Below are 24867 nucleotides of genomic sequence, written 5' to 3' on the forward strand. Positions count from 1 at the left end.
AAAATGTATAAGCGCTCATTGATTTAAGTTATTTTAGAATTACTGGGTTGACTCAATAAAATATTTCCTTCCACTTCGTACAATTTCCTCTATTTCATACGAGAAATGTTTGAAATTCACAATTGTATAGTATCTGACAGGACTGAAATCTACAGGATCCAGTGCTATCGATCGGTCGAAACCTTCATCGACCTAAAAAAAAAAAATCACGGACTGAACGAAAAATCATGATAATCTTAGACTCAAATTTCCATATAAGACGTTATTAGATATTTCTTATATCTATTATGTAAACATACTGATGTACATTAAACAATAATTTTGTAACTTTTTTTTACTTTTTACGATCAATTCATAATTTTTTTTTTAAAGAAAGATGTAAATATAATAGCAAACATTGTGTATTGTTCAGGCAAATATGTAGAAAAACTATATGTGCATATATTAATGATGAAAAGTAATCTATACTCAAATTTCCTGTGCATTGTACATGCATTATATTGGAAAATCTGTTAACAATCGTTATGTATGTACTAGTACAATATTGGACAATCTGTGCACATCCTTTATTTACATATATTACGTATTGGTCAATATGTAGGTGCATATTTGTCATAAACATATAGGCTACTATAGCGATCAATAGATACACATTCGTCATATTAGTATCGATACATAAAGGATAATACATACCCTTTTCCATATCACAGCCAGTATCAGCCCGAAGGATGATATTGGTCGAGGGCTGATACAGGCTGTAATATGGGAAAAGGGTATCCATTATTATATTTATTAACTTAGTAATAAATTTAAAGAAAACATCAACTTGAACAAATTGATTTTAAGTATTATTTGAAAGTCTGTACATGTATTAAATAAAATATGAAATCTTATTGTTTTACCAAACATGTAGCTACAGAATCGAAATTTCCTCAGTTTTTAAAATCAACTTCTCTAAAACATTTACTAGCATTTGAAGTTTTCAACTGCACTTAAAAATGTCGACTGTAAAAAATGTTTTATTTTTTCGTCTGTAAACATGCACAAATGCTGAAACGAAGAAAGAGGCAGAGGAGTTCCGCAAGGGGTGTGATACGGATCCGTATCAGCCCCTAGGGCTGATAACCTGTATCAGCCCCGGAGGCCGATATACGAGTTTTGTGATGTCATCTGTATCACATATGCAAAACACCTGTATTTATTACTAAGTATGTAATAAAAGTATATCTTATTAGGCTGCATGTCATAAGCTCTCAACACTCCATCATGTTTGTCAATCTGTACAAAGACGCCATGTACATGTACAATATTGGACAATATGTACATGGATATCATGTACATGTATTCTATCAGACAATATGTACAAGGGTAGATACCCGGTAGTATGCACATGTAAATTTTCAACTCCAATTAATGAAAAACTTTAATTTGCAAAAAATTTATTCAATTACATACAGTATACCATAATTACCATAATTATATATTAAATAAATAACTAAATATTCGAAAGATTAAAATATCAAAATTAATACATAACTTCACTGGGTAATGTATATCACAGTAAATCAAAGAGAATGATTAGATTTCATTCAACAATCAAAGAACGACAAAACAAAAATCGTTGGAAATGATCACTTCCAAATTGCACATTGGTATTCATAAGGTAGACAGTTGAGCATGTAGCATAAACTACATATAATAATACATATTATTCATTATATTTCAATAGTATACTTGGTATACAGTCTCTGTACATAAATGTAGAATCTTATGGCAACATTCTGTAGAATACCGGTATAACATGGCATGATATCAGCTAAGCTTGCCTTTAGGTTTTGCAAATTTGGATACATGAAAAGATACAGTTTTTTCTAGCATAAATAATTGTTCTGACTGATTATTAACAGGATATGGCAACAAATCATTTAAAATAATTATCACAGTTTTAACAACAAAATGTTTCTTAAGTTTATAGCACCACGTAGCACAATGGATTCTCTTGCTAATTGCCCACAGAATGAAGAGCGTTTAGAACACACTTGGGACAGGCCAGAGGCAGAAGATCCCCTCTGTTATAGTACTTTACCAGAACTTGGGCACTACTTGGTACACTGGCATGACCATGTGCAAGTTCTTTCTGAAACTTGACCAAAACTTCCTCCAGAAAGTTCTGCTTTGTGTAATAATGTCCGCATGTGAACAGGACACTGTTATTGGTCTGACTCGAATCAAGCACCTGTTCCCCGTGAAGCTTTTCGTCTAAATGGTCCACCTCGCTGCGTGTCATGGCAATGAACTGTTGCGACTCGGTGCCTTTCTGAAGATTCTGCACAACGTCTTGCCAGAGCTGCTGATAGGGGATCATTTTGTCACTGGGCTGAAGGTCAAGGCCGTGACCTTCACTGCTCTCCACAAAAAAAGGCTGGTAGGCTTGGTGACATATTGGATGTTTCTTTTCAAAGTCAACTGACTGTAGTTTTTTGATAACGTTTTGTAAGACTGTCATTGAAAATTTTGTGGAGAATGAGAGGTTTGCTTCAGCAGCCAATCGCTTCTCTGACCGTGGCCTAAAAACAAACAATGAATCATTGTAAAAGAGTACCAGAAAATCACAACATGATGGTGTGTCTTCAATCTAAGGGGGTGTTGAACAGTAAATTCTTAATTTTCTTCTGCATCTGCCTTTAACAATTTTTTCAACCAAAAATAACATCAGGTAACCAGCCCAGTATTATAACCTGAAGAAAAAAGCTGCTCACCAGAAAATGATGACAGACAAAATACAGGAGAGATGATCCAAGTACGGACTCAATAATTTCTCTAAATCTACTGCTTCCAATTCTTCAGTCTCCCAAAACTGCAAGACCTAAAAATACACAAAGTAAATTTCATTCTCCTCTACAATTTATCAAAAAACATGAAATGTATGTATATGGGTGTATCATTTGTTTGAAAGAAGATAATTGTCTGCATTTGTGTTGGGATTATTTAGAATCCAGTCAAATAAATAATGAGCTTTTAAAATGATACAAGATATAAAGATATCGTGAACACAAAACAAAGACACTTTGCATTATGAAATAATATATATCACAGTACCTCCATAATTAGAATCCTATATCTTTCTTCTTTTTGTCCAGCAGGCAGATCTTGTTTCACACAGAGCCTGAAATATACACAACAAAAAGATTTACATGTTCATGTATTACATCAACTATTAATACTGAATAAACAAATCTAATACTCAGAAATGTAGTCATCAAATACAGAATCTTTCAATTATAATCATTGGGGAAAAAAAGATAAACATCTAAAGGGCAATTGATGAATTAATTTAAGACTGGTGTATATTTAGAAAAATTAAAATATGTTATCATCAAAAGGACTCTTCCCCTAACCTAAAATAAACCCCATGAACTTTAATCTTTAGAAACCAAAAAGCAATTGCCATATAAAACAGAAAAGTTTTACTACTTAATATGCTGTAATTGTACTATTTAAGTTTTTGATTTTTTTTCTCTTTCTTTTTCCCAAAACCGTTTTTTGCCAACCCCCCCTTTTTTTCGCCCATCTGAACATATATTTTTATGCATATATTTTTATGCTTCATCATACCATTCTATAAATACCGGTAAGAGCATTATTGAATTTGTCATTTATATATTGCACTTTACATGTATTACCTTGCACCTTATGCAGAAGGCTTACATAGGCATTGCCTGCTGCCTAATCCATTTATGTAAATGTATATTTGCATAATCAAATATTTTCAAATCAAAAGTTTTAAAATTGAGAATTTGATTATTAAGGTCTTCATGCCCTAACTTTTATACTGCAGCATCTTCAAACCAGAAATGCTGTTAATGGAGGGTTTGGTTAATAATAACATATTATGAAGACAAGTTAAAAATACTCACTGAATATAGAGGTTGATAATTGCTGACACGATCGCATTAAACTTGGCTGTATAATGATGCTTGTATTTCTTAAGTGCAGACAGGTGAAAGGTCAAGGCCTGAAAAAGAAAGTATTTGAAAATGACTGAAAAAATGTTTTAAGGAAAACCTTATTTTTGGAAATTGTACAAAAATGTCATATTTGCTGGGTCTACATGCAAGTAGCCTGGTGCCATATCTACTGCACTATGAAATTTGATGAACAATTATCTCAATATAAATATGTCGACGAACATTGTTAACAAAAACAAAAACAAAATTTAACCCCCAACAAATATTTCTGCTCTTTTTTGTTGTAAATAAATTAAAATATTTCTTCACTAACCAAGCCCTACTAACACAAATTATATCAATCATCTTTAAACATGCGGTATCTCCCAGGATTTGGTTTCATTTGGCTTACCTGTGAATAATTTTAATTGCTATTAATTGGCATATTCATTAATAAATCTGATCAATAATTGGCTAACCTGTGAATATTTTTGATTGCTATTACATGTAATTGGCATACACATGAATAAATATGATCATAAATTGGCTAATCTGTGAATATTTTGATTGATAAATGGCTTACCTGGGAATAATTCTGATTGTGAATGCCCACATAGACAGCACTCAACCAGTCCTTCAGATCTACACATCTCCTGAGGAACTGGAGGCAGTGACAGAACTCGGACAGGTGCTACAAAGAAAATAGACTTATCAAATGCCTGTATTTGGCATGCTCGTATTGTTTTGATAAGCTTGCTTTGTCAATAAAATTTCCATATCTGCTTCACTTACACTTAAGTGCTCTCCAATTACATCAGCAGACTCTGAATGTACTTATCCTTCAGACTTTACAGAATAATTACAATTGTTATCTACATGTACATGTACTTTTCATCAATTGCCCATGACCATCATTTAAAAACTTACAGTTTTATTGTTGCCATGACTCAAAATTGTTATTTCAAGCAATTTAAAGCAATTTAAACATTCTTTTTAAAATCTTATTTTACCATAATGTTTGAATATACCAGCTTAATCAGCTAGATTATTCTCCTTTCAAACATTTCATATTTACAACTACTACCTCATGAGCACTTTCTCAAAGAATAAAGAAGGTATCGTGTTTCCAAACTGCAAGGAAAGATTAAACTTCAAAGCATTAGACAGACAGAGTCTGGGTCATCCATGGTTTTCCAGAGAAGAACAGGAAATATTGTGTTTTTCAAAATATCAAATATCAAAAGTCATTGTTTCAAGATTTAGTCAAGGAAAACACATTATTCACTTTGCCAGTGATTACAACATAGAATTATACTGAAATGTCTCTGTATTGTACTTGCCTCTAATACTTCCAGGATGACAAGTCGGTTGTATTTGGTCTCTGTCAAAGACTGGAGATCTGGTAACTTATCCAAGTGCCTGCTATCAAATCTTTCTAATCCAAGCTGCTCAAAAAACAGAAACTGCACTATATCAAAACCCCACAAACCATTTTTTCCCTCAAAACATGAATCATAAATCATCACTTCAAAAATTAAATAATTTTGCAAAATTTGTGTTCTGAAGGCCTGCAGACTAAAATTCAGGAGAAAATGTTTGATCAACGATTTTCAATGAATGAAAAATTAATTCCCAACATTCAACATGAAACCCTACCCAGTGTTCCTCACTGCTGTCAAAGGAGTCGGACCTTGACAGACTGGTGTGCCTTATCCTACCGGCAGGTTTAGGGGCAGGGATACCAGCACAGACGGTGGGGACCAGTATCTCTGTAACGGGAGCATAGGTTTCCCTGTGTCTGTGGTGAGTGTGTATTCGGCTGTGTTTGGTGCTGGTTGGACTTGTGGAATCCATCTTGTCCATTCCAAGCTATAAAAAATATCAATTACTTAGTTATCACACTATTTCAAGAAAGCTATGATTGAACATAAAAAATTAAAAAACAGCATTTTTTAAACAAAATATTTTGTCCTAGAACCATTTTAACAAGAGTGTGGACTTTGGGTAGTTGTGTCAAACAGCAATGTGATGTAGCCCTGTCTATTTCATTGTAGGCCACTCAGTCATAACTCTTCGAAATCAACAAAATTTGTCTGGCTTTTGAGCTAAGACTACGCAATCAGTGTAAATTTCACTTAAAACCAGCATCATTTTTAACTTGTTAAATGCAAGAAAAGGATAGATACGTCCTACTGAAAGTCCAAGGCCTTTTTAAGATGGTTCAAAGTGTGGCTTTTGGAAGAAATCACAGGTTTATCATACAAATACAAATCTTTGGTGCTTACCTGGCCAAAGTCATTCTTTCCCCACACCCACACCAATCCCTCGGTGTCCATGGTAACATTGAACTCTCCTCCGGAGGCTAAATGGGCCATTTGTCGGTCGTTAATCTGAGTGATAATGTTGGGCTGTTTCTGCAAAATACATGTAAACTTGCATTTAATTTCTTCACTTGAGTTTTTATATGTATAAAAAACCATCACATGGATGTAAAAATTTTCATCTGTTTAACATATTACCAGGCATTCATTTTTTATCTTCATCTATATTGCACTGTTTTAAATCTTGTACTACTCTTCAAAATTTTCAAACAGTTAAAAAGTCTAAGTAAAGCACAGGATAAATGCACTTAAATTTTCACCTTTACTTAGCTTTCAAGTACAATATACTTTAATCATATTTGTGTATACATACAATAGCATACTTCTAAATCATACAAGAACTTTGAGATGTTCCCCATTTTTTTTTGGTATGTACATCTGACTTACCATTTCATACTTTGAGTTGTTCCCTATCTGACCCTCTGCATTACGCCCCCAGCTGTACACATCCCCATCCAAAGTCATCAGTAAACCGTGGGAACTCCCTAACGCTACCTGTCAGTGAGACAAAAAAGAAAACTCCTCACTCACTCAATATACATACATAAGTATAACAGAGTTTCACAAGTCATATATCTGTATAAGCTTGTGTTGTGAAACAAAAAAATTTCAACAAAATTACTGCAACAGCTAATATAGCTGAGGGATTAATGGTTCATCATATATCAATCTATTAAGGACTTCATTCAATGCAGTGCATATGATACAAGATAATTTGCTTTTATCATAACATTTCTTTGTTGAACAACAATTTTTGTGGATTTCTTCATTTAGCAGATCTATCCATATCAAATATTTATCAAAGAAAGTATAAATATGAAAATTTTCATTGCTCACGTCGGAAGAACTATTGTTCACAAATTATCAAATCCTAGAATCTCTACAAAATTAATGAGAATTGATGCTCATGACTATTGAAAAAAAAACCCACAAAATAAAAGAACCCAGTGTGGTCCCCTACCTTTGTGATTCTGCCGTGGACGTATCCTGTATCTACGACTTCAGGCAGGAGGTAACGTTCCACCGGGTCCCCCATAAACTTCCCCGCCTGGCGGGCCTTCCTGGCCGCATGAGCCACAAACCTCAGGTTGTAAGGGTGGCACCCCCAGGTGTACACCTTGTTACTGTGTGTTACTGCCACCTGCCAATCAATTGTATGGCATATAATGGTAGAATACAATCTTTTACTGAATTCAAATAATTACAAGACAAGCGAAGAGGGGTATAACTTCAGTTTAAAACAATTTATTGTGGAATCATCATTTGTTGGGACCATGTTCGTGGCTTTTGTGGGTAACCCTTGCCCGCAAATTTACAAAATTACATACCCATGAACCAGGAAAAATTTGGCTACCAGTGAACATAGACCGCCACAAATAAAAATGATTCAACAGTATATCATGTTAAAAATGAAAATTTATTACAATGAAAGCAAGATAACACATTTTAAAAGTAACATTTATATCTTACATTGTGGAAGTATCTTGTAGCTACAATTGCTATTTTTTCTGGCAGTGTATGGACTTTCACTGGGACTGAAGATTTTCTGTTGTTTCCAATGCCAAGTTGACCAAAGAAACCACATCCAAAGGAATACACAACACCCTACAATGTTACAGGGGAGTAATCTGATATGTACACTAACATATCAACTTTTTCATATTTTTAATATGATAAGGATCAAGAATGAATGAATTAAATCATAATCATGATCCACTTTCAAGAGTAGGATGATTTAATTATAAACTTTCACCAACAATACTGTCTGTGACATTGAAGAAGTAATGACAGCTCTTAATTTTTTTCAGTGATTTAACGAGGACTTCACTGACAAAAAGATTTGTCGAAGAATTTAATGTTCTCTTACTTGTTCTGTTAATACCAGAGAATGGCAGTGTCCAGCCTGTATGTGAGACACATTTAATGAGGTCAAGGATGTGACCTTGGTAGGAGTCAGTGCATCTTCAATATTGCCATGCCCTAACTGACCGTGGACACCCCAGCCCCAGCTGTACACACTAAAACAGAAAACATTTTTTTTCAGTATAATCAAAGGACATCTAAAATTTAGTGTTATTCTCTTTCTCTCCCTCTCTCTCTCTCCATCCACACATCTATGTACACTTACTCTCCCTCTGATGTGAGAGCTAGGGTGTGATACTGTCCACAAACTATGTCCACACAGTTGGCGGCTGACAAAGCTTCAATCAACATAGGCCTACTGTAAATGTGGGTGGTTCCTGTCCCCACCTGGCCATACTTAGAAGATCCCCATCCATAAACCTGAAATAAGAAGCATGTGTATTTTAAATACAATATTGGTCATTAAAATTCAATAAAATTTATGATAAGTGTCTGACTTCAATTTTTTTTTCAACCCTTATAAGACAAATCACAAGTTAACAAAACCAATGAGTGTTTTGCAATGTGTAAACTTAATACATTTGTTGAGATATAAGGGAAATTTTTCCTTACCCCCTGCTGTGTTAAGGCCACGGTGTGTTCCCCACCACAGGAGACGGACAGAACTTTAATCTGCAGCATGTGTAGGGTCTCAACTCTGCAGGGAGGGGATACAGTGTTCTCAAGAGCCAAATCTCCATGGCCCAACCTAGAGAAGAGATGCAAAAAGTCATTTCTAGAGCAAGATATTGTGAATTACTTTTGGAAAAAAATACTTGTTATCTGAATTCAAAAATTCTTTAAACAAATCATTTTAAAAATCAAAATCATTATAAGTTCATTTATCTAATATAATTTTCAAGATTTTGTTTCCTCTGTTTAATAGGTATGAAATAAGCATGAATTATTTGTAGTCATTATTTACCTCCCCTGGGATGTTTTCCCCCAAGTATATAGTTCTCCATTTCTAACCACCCCTACATGCTGGGGACCTGTCCCTACTGGGCGAGGTTGAAAGGAAAGACGCCTTCTCTTCTGGACGGGCTGATTTGCTTGGGCATTCTGTAAAATTTATCAGTACTTATTTGTTGGCATGTGATTCGGAAATTAAGCAAGTACTTTATATTTCAAACAATAAATGAATCATGCAACCTGTAATCAAATAATTTAAACATAAATTTTACTAGTAAATTCTCTCTCTCTCTCTCAAATACCGAGATATTAAAACTGTTCTGAATAATTACATAATAATAAAATACTTGGTTATGTAACTTTGCTCCCCCACTCCCTCTCTCTCTCATGTACAGGAATATTACATTAATGTTCTGCTGATTTATCATATATTAAAATATTTGGTTATGTAACTTTGCTCTCTCTCTCTGTGATACCTACACTGACATAGGCTGTTTTGCTCTCTCTCTCTCTCTCTCTCTCTCTCTCTCTCTCTCTCTCTCTCTCTCTCTCTCTCTCATACATACACTGACAGATGGCTGCTCTCTCTCTCTCTCTCTCTCTCTCTCTCTCTCTCTCTCTCTCTCTCTCTCTCTCTCTGATACCTACACTGACAGATCGCTGCTTTGCCTCTGATGTACTGACAGACATCATCTCCTGTACTGATGGAATGTGACCATTCGCTTCTCGCTTCTTGTTCAGGTGAAGTACAACGCTCAGAAAGAACTCCACCAGTTTTCCTGCATTGAAGATTCCTCCATCCTAAAAATCATACATTGATATTTAAAATATATTGACATTTTTACAAAAGTAATTAAAACAACATTTTCTTTTTTTTATTAAAAGCTTTCAGATTGTGCTTTGAGAATAATGATAGCATCCAAAACTTACCAAGATTCCAGAATCTCCATCACTGGATACTGAGCTAATACTGGTGGTTCTACAATAGAAATCAGAGAATACATGACTATCATCATTATAAACTTCACCATAAAAAATCAATGATCCTAATAGTACTCCGTTTTTGTGATATATCATAACTTAAACAATTTAGCACTAATACATGTGTAATACACATGTGCATGTACAGTAAATGTAGGTGTATTTGAGATAAATGCTTATGTCATACTCAACTTTTCCTTAAGAATAATGAGATAAACCTTGAGTCCCATACATTTCCTACCTGTGCCTGGACCCCATGAATCTACAGAGGTGGCCTTTTAGGGGATTTCGGGAAGGGTCAAACACCTGGGCCAGAGTCTCCAGATGAGCTTCATCAAGATTGCGTAATACAGGCTGCAGGAGGCGGTAGTTGGGGAGGGCCAGCTCAGGCTTACTGCACAACAGGTCCACCAATGATGGCGGGGTCATGAACTCAAGGAACACACCTGAAGAAAAGACAATAGTGTACATAGTATTACATACTATACAATGAATTCTGCATGCATTTTTTTAAAGTCAAAATTTGTACAAATACAAAATACACCAAACTAGAACTGTTCAACAATAGACAAACTTCAAAGGTGCTGTTACCTTTGGAAGCCTGGATGAGGTGGTTGGTAAATCCTTTGGCAACAAGTCCTTGAATCATCTCTGGTTGTAACATGAAGTGATTGAATTTGGCCAGTAGACTAAGGGCCTCCATAACAAGGCCACGGGACTAAAAACAAAAATCTGCCTTGTAGCCTCAGATTTATTCTAAAGTGTGCATAATCAGTTGTCAAGAAACCTCATTTATTTATTTATATACCTTTGATAATTAACTAAGGAAAATAACATGGGATCCAAATCTCCAAAAACCTGAACAGAACAATTATAACTGTTTGGTATAAAATAAAATGACTTGACAGGTAATTTTGAATTGCCTACTAGATCATACATCAATTTAAAATGACAGTCAAAAATCATTACTTCAGATTTTTTTCCTTTGTTTGATGGAATCAAAATTTACTAAAATTTACTGTAATTGATTTATATGATAAAGTAATCTTACCTTTGCTACCTCCAATAAAATATCATTTAAGTTGCTTTCTGCTAATAAATTAAGGGCCATCTGTTCATCATAGAAGAAATTGCTGGTCAAAAATTCTCTGGAATAAAAAAGAGCTCATGAAATATTTTTCTAACATTAAAAGTAATTCTCATGTAATTTGTGTCACTTTTATTGCTTTAACCTGTTGTTGAAGATAACCTCTTGTATAAATATACATAGTAATAATAAACCATAGCTTGATAAATTGTACAGTAGAATCTTGCATTATATAAGTAAAGACCAATATCAAAATGAAGATTTTCAAAGCTAATTTTGAAGTACATTTGGTGGGGAAATTCTAAGCTACTGAATACAAGGAAGAGGGATATAATTATAAAAAATTATAAGTCTCAACATAATTATCTGATAAACAAAATGTTCTATATTCATTTGTTTTTGCATTACTGTACAGTAAATGGAAAGAAAAAACCCTCTAGCTATTGGTTTTACAAGTACCGGTACTTCCAGAAATATGATTTTTATCTTCTGTATTGTTAGTAGGGGGAAAAATCTTTGGGTTAATTGTTTATAAGTACTAACAAAAACGTGTTTTTGATGTGCTGCTCCCCAGAGCTTTGCTTGAAGAGGTAAATGTAGCAGTAGACGGCCATGTTGGACAGTTGTTTTTTCTCCACCGTGGTGAGGTCAGAGGAGCGATCCCCCAGAGCCTGCTTCAGGTGTGACATCACTTCCTGTACACACCCATGCTTGGCAAAGCATGATACACGCCTCAGGAATGAAGACTGTTGAAAATATTTATTTATCATCATGCAACCCACTTATTCAATATTTCAAGACTTAGTGAAAAGGATCAATAAATTTTACCCAGTGTCATTACAAAAAATCTGATTTTCTCTAAAGATGATGGCTAAATAATACAGATTGTCATCTGCAGATAGTCATCACATTTTATAATTGCTATTGAAGTGAATGTAACCTTCACATGTATTACCTTTGCCACCTGTTGTACCTTATTTATGATTTCACTTACTAAGTGAATGTTACCATAACCTTCACATGTATTATTTTAGCCAGCTTAGGCCAGCATTTTTTTATTTTTAGGTTTACGAACCACAAAATGATAAAGTTCCGTAGGAGGAGGAAATAAAAAAAAAATAAAAATCTCTTTTGACCTACAATTTTTTTACTTTTAGGTTTACGAACCACAAAATTGTAAAGTTCTGTAGGAGAAAAAAAACCTTTTATGACATCATCTTTATTCTAATATTAATATAATGAATGACAACTTCATGATAGTGGTGTGTAACTGCATCAAGTGTAGCATGTGAAAAGTATGTCATCTGTGTAACATATCTCTGAAATAGTACAATAGAACATTAGACATACAGCTTTGATATTACATGTACATATAGCAATGTCAGGGGTGTGCAATTACAAAATTTGGCCACAAAGTTACTAGCCCAAGATTCAAAGTTACCAGTCAAACTATTGTCGGACATGTCAACATTTCATTTAAAAAAAAAACAACCTAAATTTTATGTACATAAAGTAATAATGTTTTCTCCTGTATGATACTAGTATATAATTATTAATATACAAAATATTTATTACTTTCATGTTTTCTGCAGTTAAAAAATATTCAACTTCATTGATCTCTCACATTTTTTTTTACAAAATTGGTTTGGGTGTTTATATGTGAGAAAACTCAAACATAACATTGTGAATGTGAACAGACTCTATAAAATAACTGCAACTATATGTGTGCATGTATTTTATCCTGTTGAATTTCCATGTACAAAGTACAACTATGCAATTAATTATGTAATGGTAAATTTTAATTGAAAATAACGGAAAATGCACAAACAATAATATGATTTTTTTTTAATTCACTAGGCAGGTCACTTTAAAATGTGTTCTAATACATCTCTCTCTCTCTCTCTCTCTCTCTGTAAAATTTTTTTTTAAAAAGCCAATGAATACATATGCCAATTCAACACAAAAAGAAAGGGAATCATTTTACAGTGATGTACTTGAAAACAGCTGCACAGGTAACTACGGAAGCCATGTTCAGTGAGGTGTGACTATCTCGTCTAGCCACTGGTCAACACTGTCGGTAAAACTTCAAAGTATGAAACTTACAGCAGAGTGTTTGTAGAGGCTTCTCTGAAGAATGTAGCACGAGAAAAAGATGCGTAAGAAATTTTTAGGCTATCGTGACACAAACAGAGCAGATTTTATGCCTCTGTGATAACAATGACGATACACTTTTCCTACTTGAAAAAATTTGCTGTCGGGGAAAAAAAAAAGATCTTTTTTGTAATTTTATTTTTTTTCTAAAAACTCAGAAAATCGAGCGGCGGGTTTGTAAACCTAAAAATAAAAAAATGCTGGCCTTAAAGACTTAGATGGGTCTGACAGAGATGTTACTGTATTTTGATTTTAATTTATTATATTACCTTAGCTAACTTGAAGAGTTTGATGGCCCTGTCATAACTGTGGTTCTGAACACATTTCTCTGCTGACAACTCATACAGGGTGTTAACATCCAGACCCAGGGCTATCCCCAGGTTGTCAGTCACACCAGCATCTGATTTACCCAAGGCTAGATCAAGGAAAAGGCGCTCAGGGGAAATCCTGCACATCAACATAACAAATATCAATATTTTGAGTTGTGCATAAATGAAAAAAAATTTAAATAGTAACATGCAAAGAAGTTTCAAATTCAGATTTAAATAAGAATATCATTGCCATCTTGTTTTCAACAGAAAAGCAACAAGCTCCTGCTTCACATTGCTTTATTTGCTTCACTGTATTTTTACAGCATGATAAAGACCTTATTAATTGAATTTGATTAATACTCATTTGTTTAGTATAAAATACTTAAAATGCTTTTTCATTTTTAATGTTTCACCCCAAAATTAATTCATCTAAAATTTCTCAAGATTCAAATTTCAAAAAATAAAAATTAAGGATCAAATTTCATTAAAAAAATTTTTTTTATCAAATGAAAATAACAAAATCAACAATAAATTCATCTTGCAATTAATATTAAGAATTAACAGAAGAGGAATAACAAACCTTGGTCTAAGTTCATACACGGCTGTGTCTGTGATAACCAGGCATCCATTTAACACTGTGTGACCATTGATTTGGATCTCAAACGATCTGTACGCTCCACCGTACGTGCCAAGAGTTTTATCCTCGGAGTGGTTCCAGAGTCCGGTCTCCTTGTTTCTCATCATCTGCTGCTTGAAGTTCTCCTCCCTCTTGTCATGCCAGTAGAATGGAAAGGACTTCTTCACCACAGCCAATAATTTCTCATCCGCTGGTAAATCAAAATGCTGTAAAACAGCCTCCTTGTTGAACTCCTTTTAAAAAAAATTATTATTTTTATGTACATTAACCATGTATTTATCTGCATAACTGTTAAGTTACCAAATTATTTCTAAAAATGAAAGCTAAATGTTTTTTATTTTTAGTTCAAAAGCTGCGATTTTATTCATACTCCAATATATAATCAATTTTTGATGGATATACCTTCTGGTTTTCCACTGATGTCTCGGCTTTCTGATTGGCTATTACTAGCAGTCTTTTCTCTCCAGCCAGTCTGGTGGTTGTGTAAATTGTTTTGTCACTAAGGATAATGTTACAAGCACCAAGAGGAAGTTTGTATACAAACAGCGGAGAATGTTCTATGTTGCTATCAAATACCTGTGTTAAAAAGATCAATATCCAATTAATATTTCAAATGAGCATTCACTTATTCTTTCACATAAATCAATGATACACAATGCTGTTAGAAAAAGTTGTGAACATTTCTGGAAATATTGGCATGGCCAATATGCATCAATAATATCAATCCCCTTTTAATAAGATCAAGCCTGCACATAATTCTGTTGAATTTCAGGCAATCAATAATACTTGAGTCCTGTTTTCAAACATGATTCATTGATGATCTGAATGGGTTATCAAAGCTGACCTGGTATGTTGAAGGTAAATAACCAGAAACACACCTGATAACTGACCTGATGAAATACTGATATCTGAACTGAATACAAGACTAATATTTAATCTGATACAAAACTAATATCTGACCTTATACAAGATTGATATCTGAATGATATATGATATAAAACATTACTTATATGAGACTTGATACATGACTAGGAAGTTGACCTGATATGACTGATATCTGACCTTATACATAACTAATATCTGGCCTGATACAAAACTAATATCTGACCTTTTACAAGATTGATATCTGACCTAATATATTACTTATATCTGACCTGATACATGACTAGGAAGTTGACCTGATATGACTGATATCTGACCTTATACATAACTAATATCTGGCCTGATACAAAACTAATATCTGACCTTATACAAGATTGATATCTGACCTAATATATTACTTATATCTGACCTGATACATGACTAGGAAGTTGACCTAATATGACTGATATCTGACCTTATACATGACTAATAGCTAACCTTATACATGACAAATAACTGACCTCATATGTTGATATCTGACCTGATACATACTTGATAGCTGACCAATATCTGATACAAAACTGGTGCTGTATGAGCTGACTTGATAAAAGGTTGACAGCTGACTGATACATAACATCTGACCTAATATATGACTTAATAAATGACTAATATTTGTGCGATAATTACACGACTGGACACTGACCTGTTAGGTTAATGATTGCTGACCTGATAAATGATTGATATCTGACCTGATACATGATTGATATCTAACCTGATACAACATTGATGACTGACCTGGTATGTTGATGATTTGTTGTCGTACGCTGTGATGAAGTGTCTTCCTTTGGCGTTCTGAGGACTCAATGAAACAGATCTCTGAAACTGATAGAACCTAAGAGGCAGGAAGACATCTTTGGTTTCCTCTGCAAAAAACAATTCAATGACATTTAAATCTCTCTTAAATCTTAAATTCAAATTGATAAAGATTTCATTAAAACAGATCTCTGAATAGACATATTGCATTTACATGTCTCTTATTTGTGACAAAACTCTCATGTCTTGTCTGTTTTTTGGTACAGATGTTCGTTATTTCAGAGACATCGGATGAGAGAGCTAAAAATATAAAATATATGAAAAATTGAACATTGTCTTTTTTTTTTATTTAGCATAAAGATAAAGCTAGAATGCTAATTTGAAACTACTTTGAATAGGACAGAAAACAGTTTTTATCCATGCATCAAAATATCATGTACTAAGCATTTAAACAAACACAATATTTATGTGCTTAGACTCAATTTGCGTACATAACAGAGCAAATTACCTCCTTCCTTCCTATCAACCTATTCTATTCAAGCACAAACTATCCTAATTGCATTCCCATGCAACCCTACACCCTTCCCACAGAGGATCAGTCTGTTACTCGGTTTTCAAAAACAAAAAATGCTTTTCATAATTTCAAAACAAATTGTGTGTGCTATTGACTCACTTATACAATATATCCTACACCTATATTCATCTGATCAGTGAAGCATCGACTATACATGCAATCATTTTGAAGCATCTCTTTCACACAATCTGGGTCAATCTTGCTGATTAAAATTTAACACATTCAGTAAAAGCAACTCAATCTGCATACTTATCTTTATATAAAACCTTTTCTTATAAGACCTTTTATCTAATATACAAGACCTATTCTTATTATTTTTTAAATGACCTCATATTCACATAACACCCTACATTAAACAGGACACATTCTGTACAAAAGACCTTTTATATAGGGTTTCCTCTTAAATTGTTTTAATCCCTTCGTTTTCTGTTATCACACTTCTGTTCATAATGCTGCTGGCTGTAGTCGTTACACCTGGTAGGTGCTGTTCACATACCTGTAACGGCAGTGATGCTTATGACTGGCAACTGGCGGCCATCAATTTGGTCATAGCCAAGGTCCGACACTTCAAGGTCAAACTTGAGGACCTCGGATGTTCTCGACTCCAACAGGAGTTTCCACTGAATTCCTGCTTGTCCAGTTATCTGAAATCCCCAATAAAAAAAAATATATATGTTTTAATATATTCAAGTTCAAATATACATTTCATGTTTATTAACAAAAAGTTTTTTAAGGGTTTATTAAGGTTAAAGATGGCCAGAGGCAAACTGCTATAGAAATTGTTTTACGTTCATCCGATCAAACATTTTGCATATATAATTACAATTCATTTGAAAATGAATAAACAAATAAAACCAAACTAGTCTGAGTAAAGATTTCCACAAATTCCATTAAAACTGGTCAGAAGATCATTCTTGCCCAATTAATCAGAATGAAATGTTTTGATGGGTTTGAAAACCAGTTCTAAACACCTTTTTAAAATTCAGAATCACTTGTCAATCTACATTGTTTATAAAATAAATCACTTCAACAAATCGGGGTTATGTGAACATAGAACCATTTTAACAAGAGCTAGGACTTTGGGAAGTTGTGTCAAACAGCAATGTGACATAGGTCTGTCTATTTCATTGCTGGCCACTCAGCCATGGCTCTTTGAAATCAAACAAAATTTGTCTGGCTTTTGAGCTAAGGCTACTCAATCGGTGCATATTTCGCTTAAAACCACGTCATTTTTAACTTGTTTTGACGCAAGAAATAGATAACTACGTCCAACCGAAAGTCCAAGGTCTTGTTAAAATGGTTCTATATCCTGGCTGTGTCAAGTTTCTTTCTGCATAAAATGTATGATTGTACCAAGAGATAAGTGGACATCTGCTGGTCATCTTGAATGAGGTCAAGGTTAGCTATGCTGGCATCAACCTCCACTTCATTAACAATGCATCTTTTGATTAAGTCAACAATCTCTATCTCTCCGCACTACAAAAAAACGCAAAATGTTATACACTAAATTAACATGGAAATAATAAAAATAGAATAATTACATATAACACCAACAGCTGTTGCTTCATGGAATTCGGTTACTTGGCACTTGTGTATTACTGCTTTGCTATGTTTTTCTGCCAACAGTACATAATACTATTACTTATTAGGTTTGTTACTGACTGTTTGAAGAAATTTGTGGGGTCGGTAAAGTCCATAGAAGGCGAGGCGAAGCCGAGCCTTCTATGGACTTTACCGACCCCACAAATTTCTTTAAACAGTCAGTAACAAACCTAATAAGTGTTTTGTTTTGTCGAGGACCTAAAGTTTGATATGTAAACAAACGTTTGTGTAGAAAATCAGTTCAAATAACGTTACGTCCGCCATGTTGCCCTATAAATTTTGACGCTTGCCTTTTAAAGAAATTTGTAAGGCAGCCACGTGACGCGTTTCATCCAATGACGTCGCGACATTCTAGTCCGAGGCAAAACAAAAGTAATTAAGTTTCATAAACTTGATTTTCAGCTGACTTTTGCATCTGCATAAACAAAGAATTTGTACCATATTTTGTGAAACATATTCACAGAAAACTTTCAGATGTTATATTACCATGCAGTGACTGAGAAACCTGGTCTTATAAAAATATCATTATCAAATGAATGCAGGTTAGCTGCGCAATACCTTTGTGCCAATGATAGCAATTTGTTGACCGTCCAGTGTATGCCACCACGTAACAACAGATGGGAGACCTAAATGTACAGGAATACAACTATTATAATGGGGAGTTACTGTAGATCCCTCATTAAAAACAAGGAATTAATTTTCGCGTAAAACGCAAGAAGCAACACTCGCGGATTTTAAAGTTTTGCTTTTTTTCAGACAGGTTTTAACTATAGAAATTATAACAAAAAATTGATGATTGTGATTTTATATTCACATGATTTGATACAAAACAGTGGTTGAATCGCGGAATTATGTACTTGGCATGCGTAAAATAAGGAATTTACAGTAAAAGACACCAACAATTGTCAAACCAACTGAAGATACTGTTCACCAACATCTACATGTATCACATTGCTGTTTATCTATAAATCACATCTCGCCAATCTCGTCCATTGAAACAAATAAACAAATGTTGGAGAAAAAAAATAAAACACAGTTCTTCTCCTTATGTATACAGTGTGGGCCTTATTTATCTAGATGCTTATAATGGACTGAAATTATTCATTTTCAAAAACTATACTGGGTTATGTTGTACTTAGTCTACTATTTTTACCCAAAATACCGGTATTTAACACAAGAAAGATTCTGTATTACTTCAGTGTGAAATAACCACAACTTAGATCTTTTCAATACCATAGAATGATCCTGTACAATTATAGTACTCTCTCAAGTATTCCTTACGGGTATTACCATAGTTTAAATGTTTGGTATTTACAGATGATTAATGAATAGGCCTAAAAAAAAAAGTTGTGTGTTTAGGGTAACCCTACCTAACCTACAAAAATGCCCCGATCCTACCATTTTTAGATGTCTGTTTTTATCCGATTGTGATTTTTATATTATTTCTATTAAAAACCCATTTTTAAATATGGCACAAACAAACATTCTTAGGATTCATGCAGAAAAAAATATGATAAAATAAAAAAAATCCCTACCTACCTAACCTAATTTTTTCATCGGTGTTACCCTAAACACACAAATTTTTTTTACAGGCCTTATCATTCATCTTTCATACATAATTATATATGTTACTTTTCAGTCTTTAGTTCCCCTACAGAATAATGTAATCCTGGATTGTAATTATAGGCCCCCATTTTATAACCCAGAAGTAATTACCTCGTGGTTTCTTCACTTTAGTGATTGTGACATCATCCAAACTCCAAATTTGATTAACCTGGGCTGATTTATCCTAATATTAAAAAAAAAAAATAAATCAGATATGAAATATGTATAAATTGAGATTGTTGAGGCAATACTAAATAAATGTTCTTGACAATGAATGACAATTTATACTTTCAGCTACATGTCACTGAATAAGCCATTTTTTAAAGATAAGAAATTCATTGGCACAGTCTGTCACCATATGACACATTCTTTTCAGAATCAATTTTGCATAACATCATTTGCCTATATGGTCTGAATATCATAAAAAAAGAATGTCAAACTTAAAACCCACATACGCCAAAAATTATTAAAGGATCGAACCTATAGTGAAACTATAGACGCCCATTCCCCTATACTACGTCAGGCATGCTTGCACATCTAAAGAACTTTGGCATATACAATGACACAAACAATAGTTATAGATTTTAAATATTTCTATCAATATGATCAATAAACAATGAATTTGTTACAGATAGGTGCTCCCAAGTTAAGATGACACCGATTCTGATTAGCCTCTTGTATTATACATATATACATCTATCTCAATCTGATGAGCTGTGATTGTCTTTTTCTTGTATTATACATACTAGTATTAGTAGTGTGTATATATATATATATATATATATATATATATATATATATATATATATATATATATATATATATATATATATATATATATATATATATATATATATATATATTTATATATATATATATATATATATATATATATATATAAAGCACAGAGATATTCACCTTTTTGGAGCTCCACCTCAGCCCCGACCGGGGCTTGAACTCACGACCTCTGGAACCCATTCTCCTAGCAATGAGCAGCCACCGCGCTAACCACTGGGCCATCTAGGCAAGACAAAAAATCTTGCTTTCGATGACGAAGGGAAACTAGCGCGCTGGTCGCTCACTACACGGTCGTTTGAGATACAGGTGGAATGCAGTTAAACGACAATTTGAGAGGATCGGGACGATACACATTGCATAGATATATACAAATAATAGGCACAAACATTGCAATAACTCTCAAATTGACATATACCTGCCCATAGTGAATGATAAAGATATACATAAAGCACAGAGATATTCACCTTTTTGGAGCTCCACCTCAGCCCCGACCGGGGCTTGAACTCACGACCTCTGGAACCCATTCTCCTAGCAATGAGCGGCCACCGCACTAACCACTGGGCCATCTAGGCAAGACAAAAAATCTTGCTTTCGATGACGAAGGGAAACTAGCGCGCTGGTCGCTCACTACACGGTCGTTTGAGATACAGGTGGAATGCAGTTAAACGACAATTTGAGAGGATCGGGACGATACACATTGCATAGATATATACAAATAATAGGCACAAACATTGCAATAACTCTCAAATTGACATATACCTGCCCATAGTGAATGATAAAGATATACATAAAGCACAGAGATATTCACCTTTTTGGAGCTCCACCTCAGCCCCGACCGGGGCTTGAACTCACGACCTCTGGAACCCATTCTCCTAGCAATGAGCGGCCACCGCGCTAACCACTGGGCCATCTAGGCAAGACAAAAAATCTTGCTTTCGATGACGAAGGGAAACTAGCGCGCTGGTCGCTCACTACACGGTCGTTTGAGATACAGGTGGAATGCAGTTAAACGACAATTTGAGAGGATCGGGACGATACACATTGCATAGATATATACAAATAATAGGCACAAACATTGCAATAACTCTCAAATTGACATATACCTGCCCATAGTGAATGATAAAGATATACATAAAGCACAGAGATATTCACCTTTTTGGAGCTCCACCTCAGCCCCGACCGGGGCTTGAACTCACGACCTCTGGAACCCATTCTCCTAGCAATGAGCGGCCACCGCGCTAACCACTGGGCCATCTAGGCAAGACAAAAAATCTTGCTTTCGATGACGAAGGGAAACTAGCGCGCTGGTCGCTCACTACACGGTCGTTTGAGATACAGGTGGAATGCAGTTAAACGACAATTTGAGAGGATCGGGACGATACACATTGCATAGATATATACAAATAATAGGCACAAACATTGCAATAACTCTCAAATTGACATATACCTGCCCATAGTGAATGATAAAGATATACATAAAGCACAGAGATATTCATGAGATATTCATGAGATATATATATATACATCTATATCTCAATCTATGTGCTATGGGTAATATCATAAAATAGTTAGCAAATAAATTCTCTACTTGAATAAGCAATAAACTTAATGTAAATCCATGTATATACCGGTTGAATTTCACTGTGAATTCAGATGCTCCTTATTCTTATTACTAGTACTTTAAAATGCACACGTCTTGACAACAAAATTGACAAATTATGATTATAAGGCTCATATTTCATGGTTTTGACAAGATTTTAAATATTTAAGTTCATAGTGTAAAAAATAATGTTAAAAAAAAAATTCAGAAAGGAAGTTTTTTTAATTATGTCATGCATAAAAATAATTCTGAATCAGGAAAATCTTCCTTTACAGTGCCTCAATAGTCAGTATGACAGCCAGAATTTACTGGTTGTAACTAGACATGAATTATGATTGTTACGTAATCTAGCACAGATATGTTCTTCGACTGATAAAACATTCATACACATTCTAAATGCTTACTTTTATAATGATACTTTTCTGATTTTATTATTTCTTACTAAATAATTAAGAAATCTTGCATGTCGACACTTTGAATAGATATTTTCAAACTTCCATATTGTGAATATATGCTTCCCATAATATTGAAATAAACAATATAAAATCAAGCAAAATTTTATGTTGTTGTTTCCCATGAAAGAGCATTGGGTTAGACAGTTAACTAACGTATATGTACTTAACCTGTAAGTCAGACGATTTGAATCCCTGATGGGGTTATTATTTTTACCTTTCCAAACATGTTTAAAAACATTTTTTTTGCTCAAATATTGTAAAATTAAAAAATTCTAAACCAATGAAAGTGTTTGATTATAATGTACTTTTATTCTCATTAATATCAACAGATTTCCAATACCACCTTAATAATCTAAGATTTAAAATATACATGTACCTATATAAAAGGAACAAAATATTCTAATTTAAAAAACACATTATGTCATATATATACATGTATATCTATATATATATATACATGTATATCTATATATATTTAAAAAAAATCAATTTACTATCTCCTAACAAAACATTTAAACTGCAAGTATAATTCTAGCAACCCAACAAAAACGGTCAACAATGAAATTCATTGAGCCAGTGACCTTTTCAACTTTAAATACATCAACGTTCTATACACGTGTGTGAGAAAAAGAAGAAGAGAAAAGCTATGTTCTAAAGAAAAAAACATTACTGTAACAAATATGTACGATTTGACTATATTAAAAGTTTATTTTAGATTATGTGTATTCCTTTACCCTAAATGGTCCAGAATAGCATGCCCAATCTTCTGGAAATTCCCTTAGCACTTCTAATGTGATCAATGTTTACATAAAACTGGAAAGTTCTGGATCAGACCAGAGAAATCTAAACGAAATAGGTTGAGGCCTCACTCACCAGAATTGATCGTGCAGGAATGATGAAAATCGTGGCATCTTCTGTTACAATGAGGAGCCATGATACTGTGGGGTCAAAACACATGGAACATATTGGTTTCTCTTGGGGCCATGTCAGCTGTTGGTATTTAGGGATTTTCCCTGATGATGAATACCGCAATAAGAGGTATCCTGGAAAAGAATTTCCTCATAAAAACACACAAATTCCAAGGATAGTCTATATTTTACTTAATTTATACCACATGCTTATTTACTTTTATGTTTAGCCAAATAATTTGGGCATATTGATGCAAAACTAAATATGCAAATCTTGATGCTCGAGATTATAAAGTACAATCATTAAACATGTATTTTAAGACTATACAGTTAAGTGATAAATTGAAATGTACAAATTATATGTTTATCAATCCACTAAACTTGAAGTTTCATTAGGCCTAATGTAAGGAATAGAAGTTTAGAACTTAATTAAACTGTTGATAAATGTCAAAATCGAAATCTTATTTGTTCTTAATCTGGAATCTATAACAGATGAGTTCAAAGTTTTTGTTGAGGCAACATCGCATAATTATACAAACAAAATTGAAACTAATTTTAAAAGCCTTGAATTATCATATGCAATCCGATAAGCGACACAATATGCTAATTAAAACTTTGGAAATTATCCAGAAAGCATGATTTTTTGTACATATATGTAAGTAGGTTTGTAAATAAGGTTAATATGTCACATGCGATGCATCACGTACACAACTGTTACAAAAGTTATTTATAGATATAGCAACTTTTTTCCAGTTAATAAATCAAATTCCATGCAATTGCACATATATATCCACAAGCACGCGTAAAAATGCATTACAATTTATACATATGTAATCAACACTATATAAGTCTGTTTAATTACTCATGCGAAACATTTTTTTAGGGCTAACGTTATTCAAAGAAAAAGTCATTTATGATGTTTCATATCATTTTAGCATTATTTGCTGATGCATAACTTATGCATATTGAGTGCACTATACAATGACATGAATTCAAATGCCCTAATTTCATAGTCGACACTCATGATCAAACATTGCGTAAGGTCACAAAAAACTGGGTCAAAATATATTTACCATTGCTGTTGTAAAGAGCTAACAAATTATCCTCCCCTGCCTCAATCCATGCATATTTTGTCACTACCGGTGATTTTCCTGAATCACCATCTTCTCGAATAGACATTAACCGAACTAACTGAAATAATGGATACGTTGTTGGAAAAGGCATTCTCCTGTCTTTCATTGAAACATGGTCAATTTCATTACGTTATTTACAGTTCCTGCTCGAACCGCTTTGATGTCCGACTGCTCACTCGGGAAGTTTCTCGATTCTACGTCGATATGAA

General features: G+C 33.8%; 1 protein-coding gene across 1 annotated transcript; it reads right to left on the reverse strand.

Moving 5' to 3' along the window:
• Positions 1-1415: 1415 nt before the first annotated feature.
• On the reverse strand, positions 1416-24849 carry LOC128158356 (uncharacterized). The gene is made up of 31 exons (XM_052821148.1): positions 24599-24849; positions 23491-23660; positions 19876-19948; positions 18718-18785; positions 17911-18033; positions 17054-17201; positions 15966-16093; positions 14712-14885; positions 14253-14542; positions 13631-13808; positions 11754-11956; positions 11175-11271; positions 10715-10841; positions 10365-10569; positions 10073-10121; positions 9791-9943; positions 9156-9292; positions 8804-8939; positions 8457-8611; positions 8196-8346; positions 7799-7933; positions 7290-7469; positions 6716-6823; positions 6233-6361; positions 5604-5816; positions 5288-5392; positions 4531-4638; positions 3918-4015; positions 3100-3166; positions 2760-2866; positions 1416-2567 (listed from the first exon to the last, which is right to left on the reverse strand). Exons 1-31 carry the CDS (start codon positions 24762-24764, stop codon positions 2003-2005), a joined length of 4746 nt encoding a protein of 1581 aa, XP_052677108.1. The 5' UTR covers positions 24765-24849; the 3' UTR covers positions 1416-2002.
• Positions 24850-24867: the final 18 nt, after the last annotated feature.

Source organism: Crassostrea angulata, chromosome 8 (assembly GCF_025612915.1).
Source record: "Crassostrea angulata isolate pt1a10 chromosome 8, ASM2561291v2, whole genome shotgun sequence".
Taxonomy (NCBI): domain Eukaryota; kingdom Metazoa; phylum Mollusca; class Bivalvia; order Ostreida; family Ostreidae; genus Magallana; species Magallana angulata.

Excerpts from the sequence above, each read along its gene's own strand:
- LOC128158356 (XM_052821148.1), bottom strand. The coding sequence starts at position 24,764 with ATGAAAGACAGGAGAATGCCTTTTCCAACAACGTATCCATTATTTCAG. Across the intron at positions 19,949-23,490 it reads TTCCTGCACGATCAATTCTG|GATAAATCAGCCCAGGTTAA; the intron begins GTGAGTGAGGCC and ends TTTTAATATTAG. Across the intron at positions 6,362-6,715 it reads ACAACTCAAAGTATGAAATG|AAACAGCCCAACATTATCAC; the intron begins GTAAGTCAGATG and ends TGTATTTTGCAG.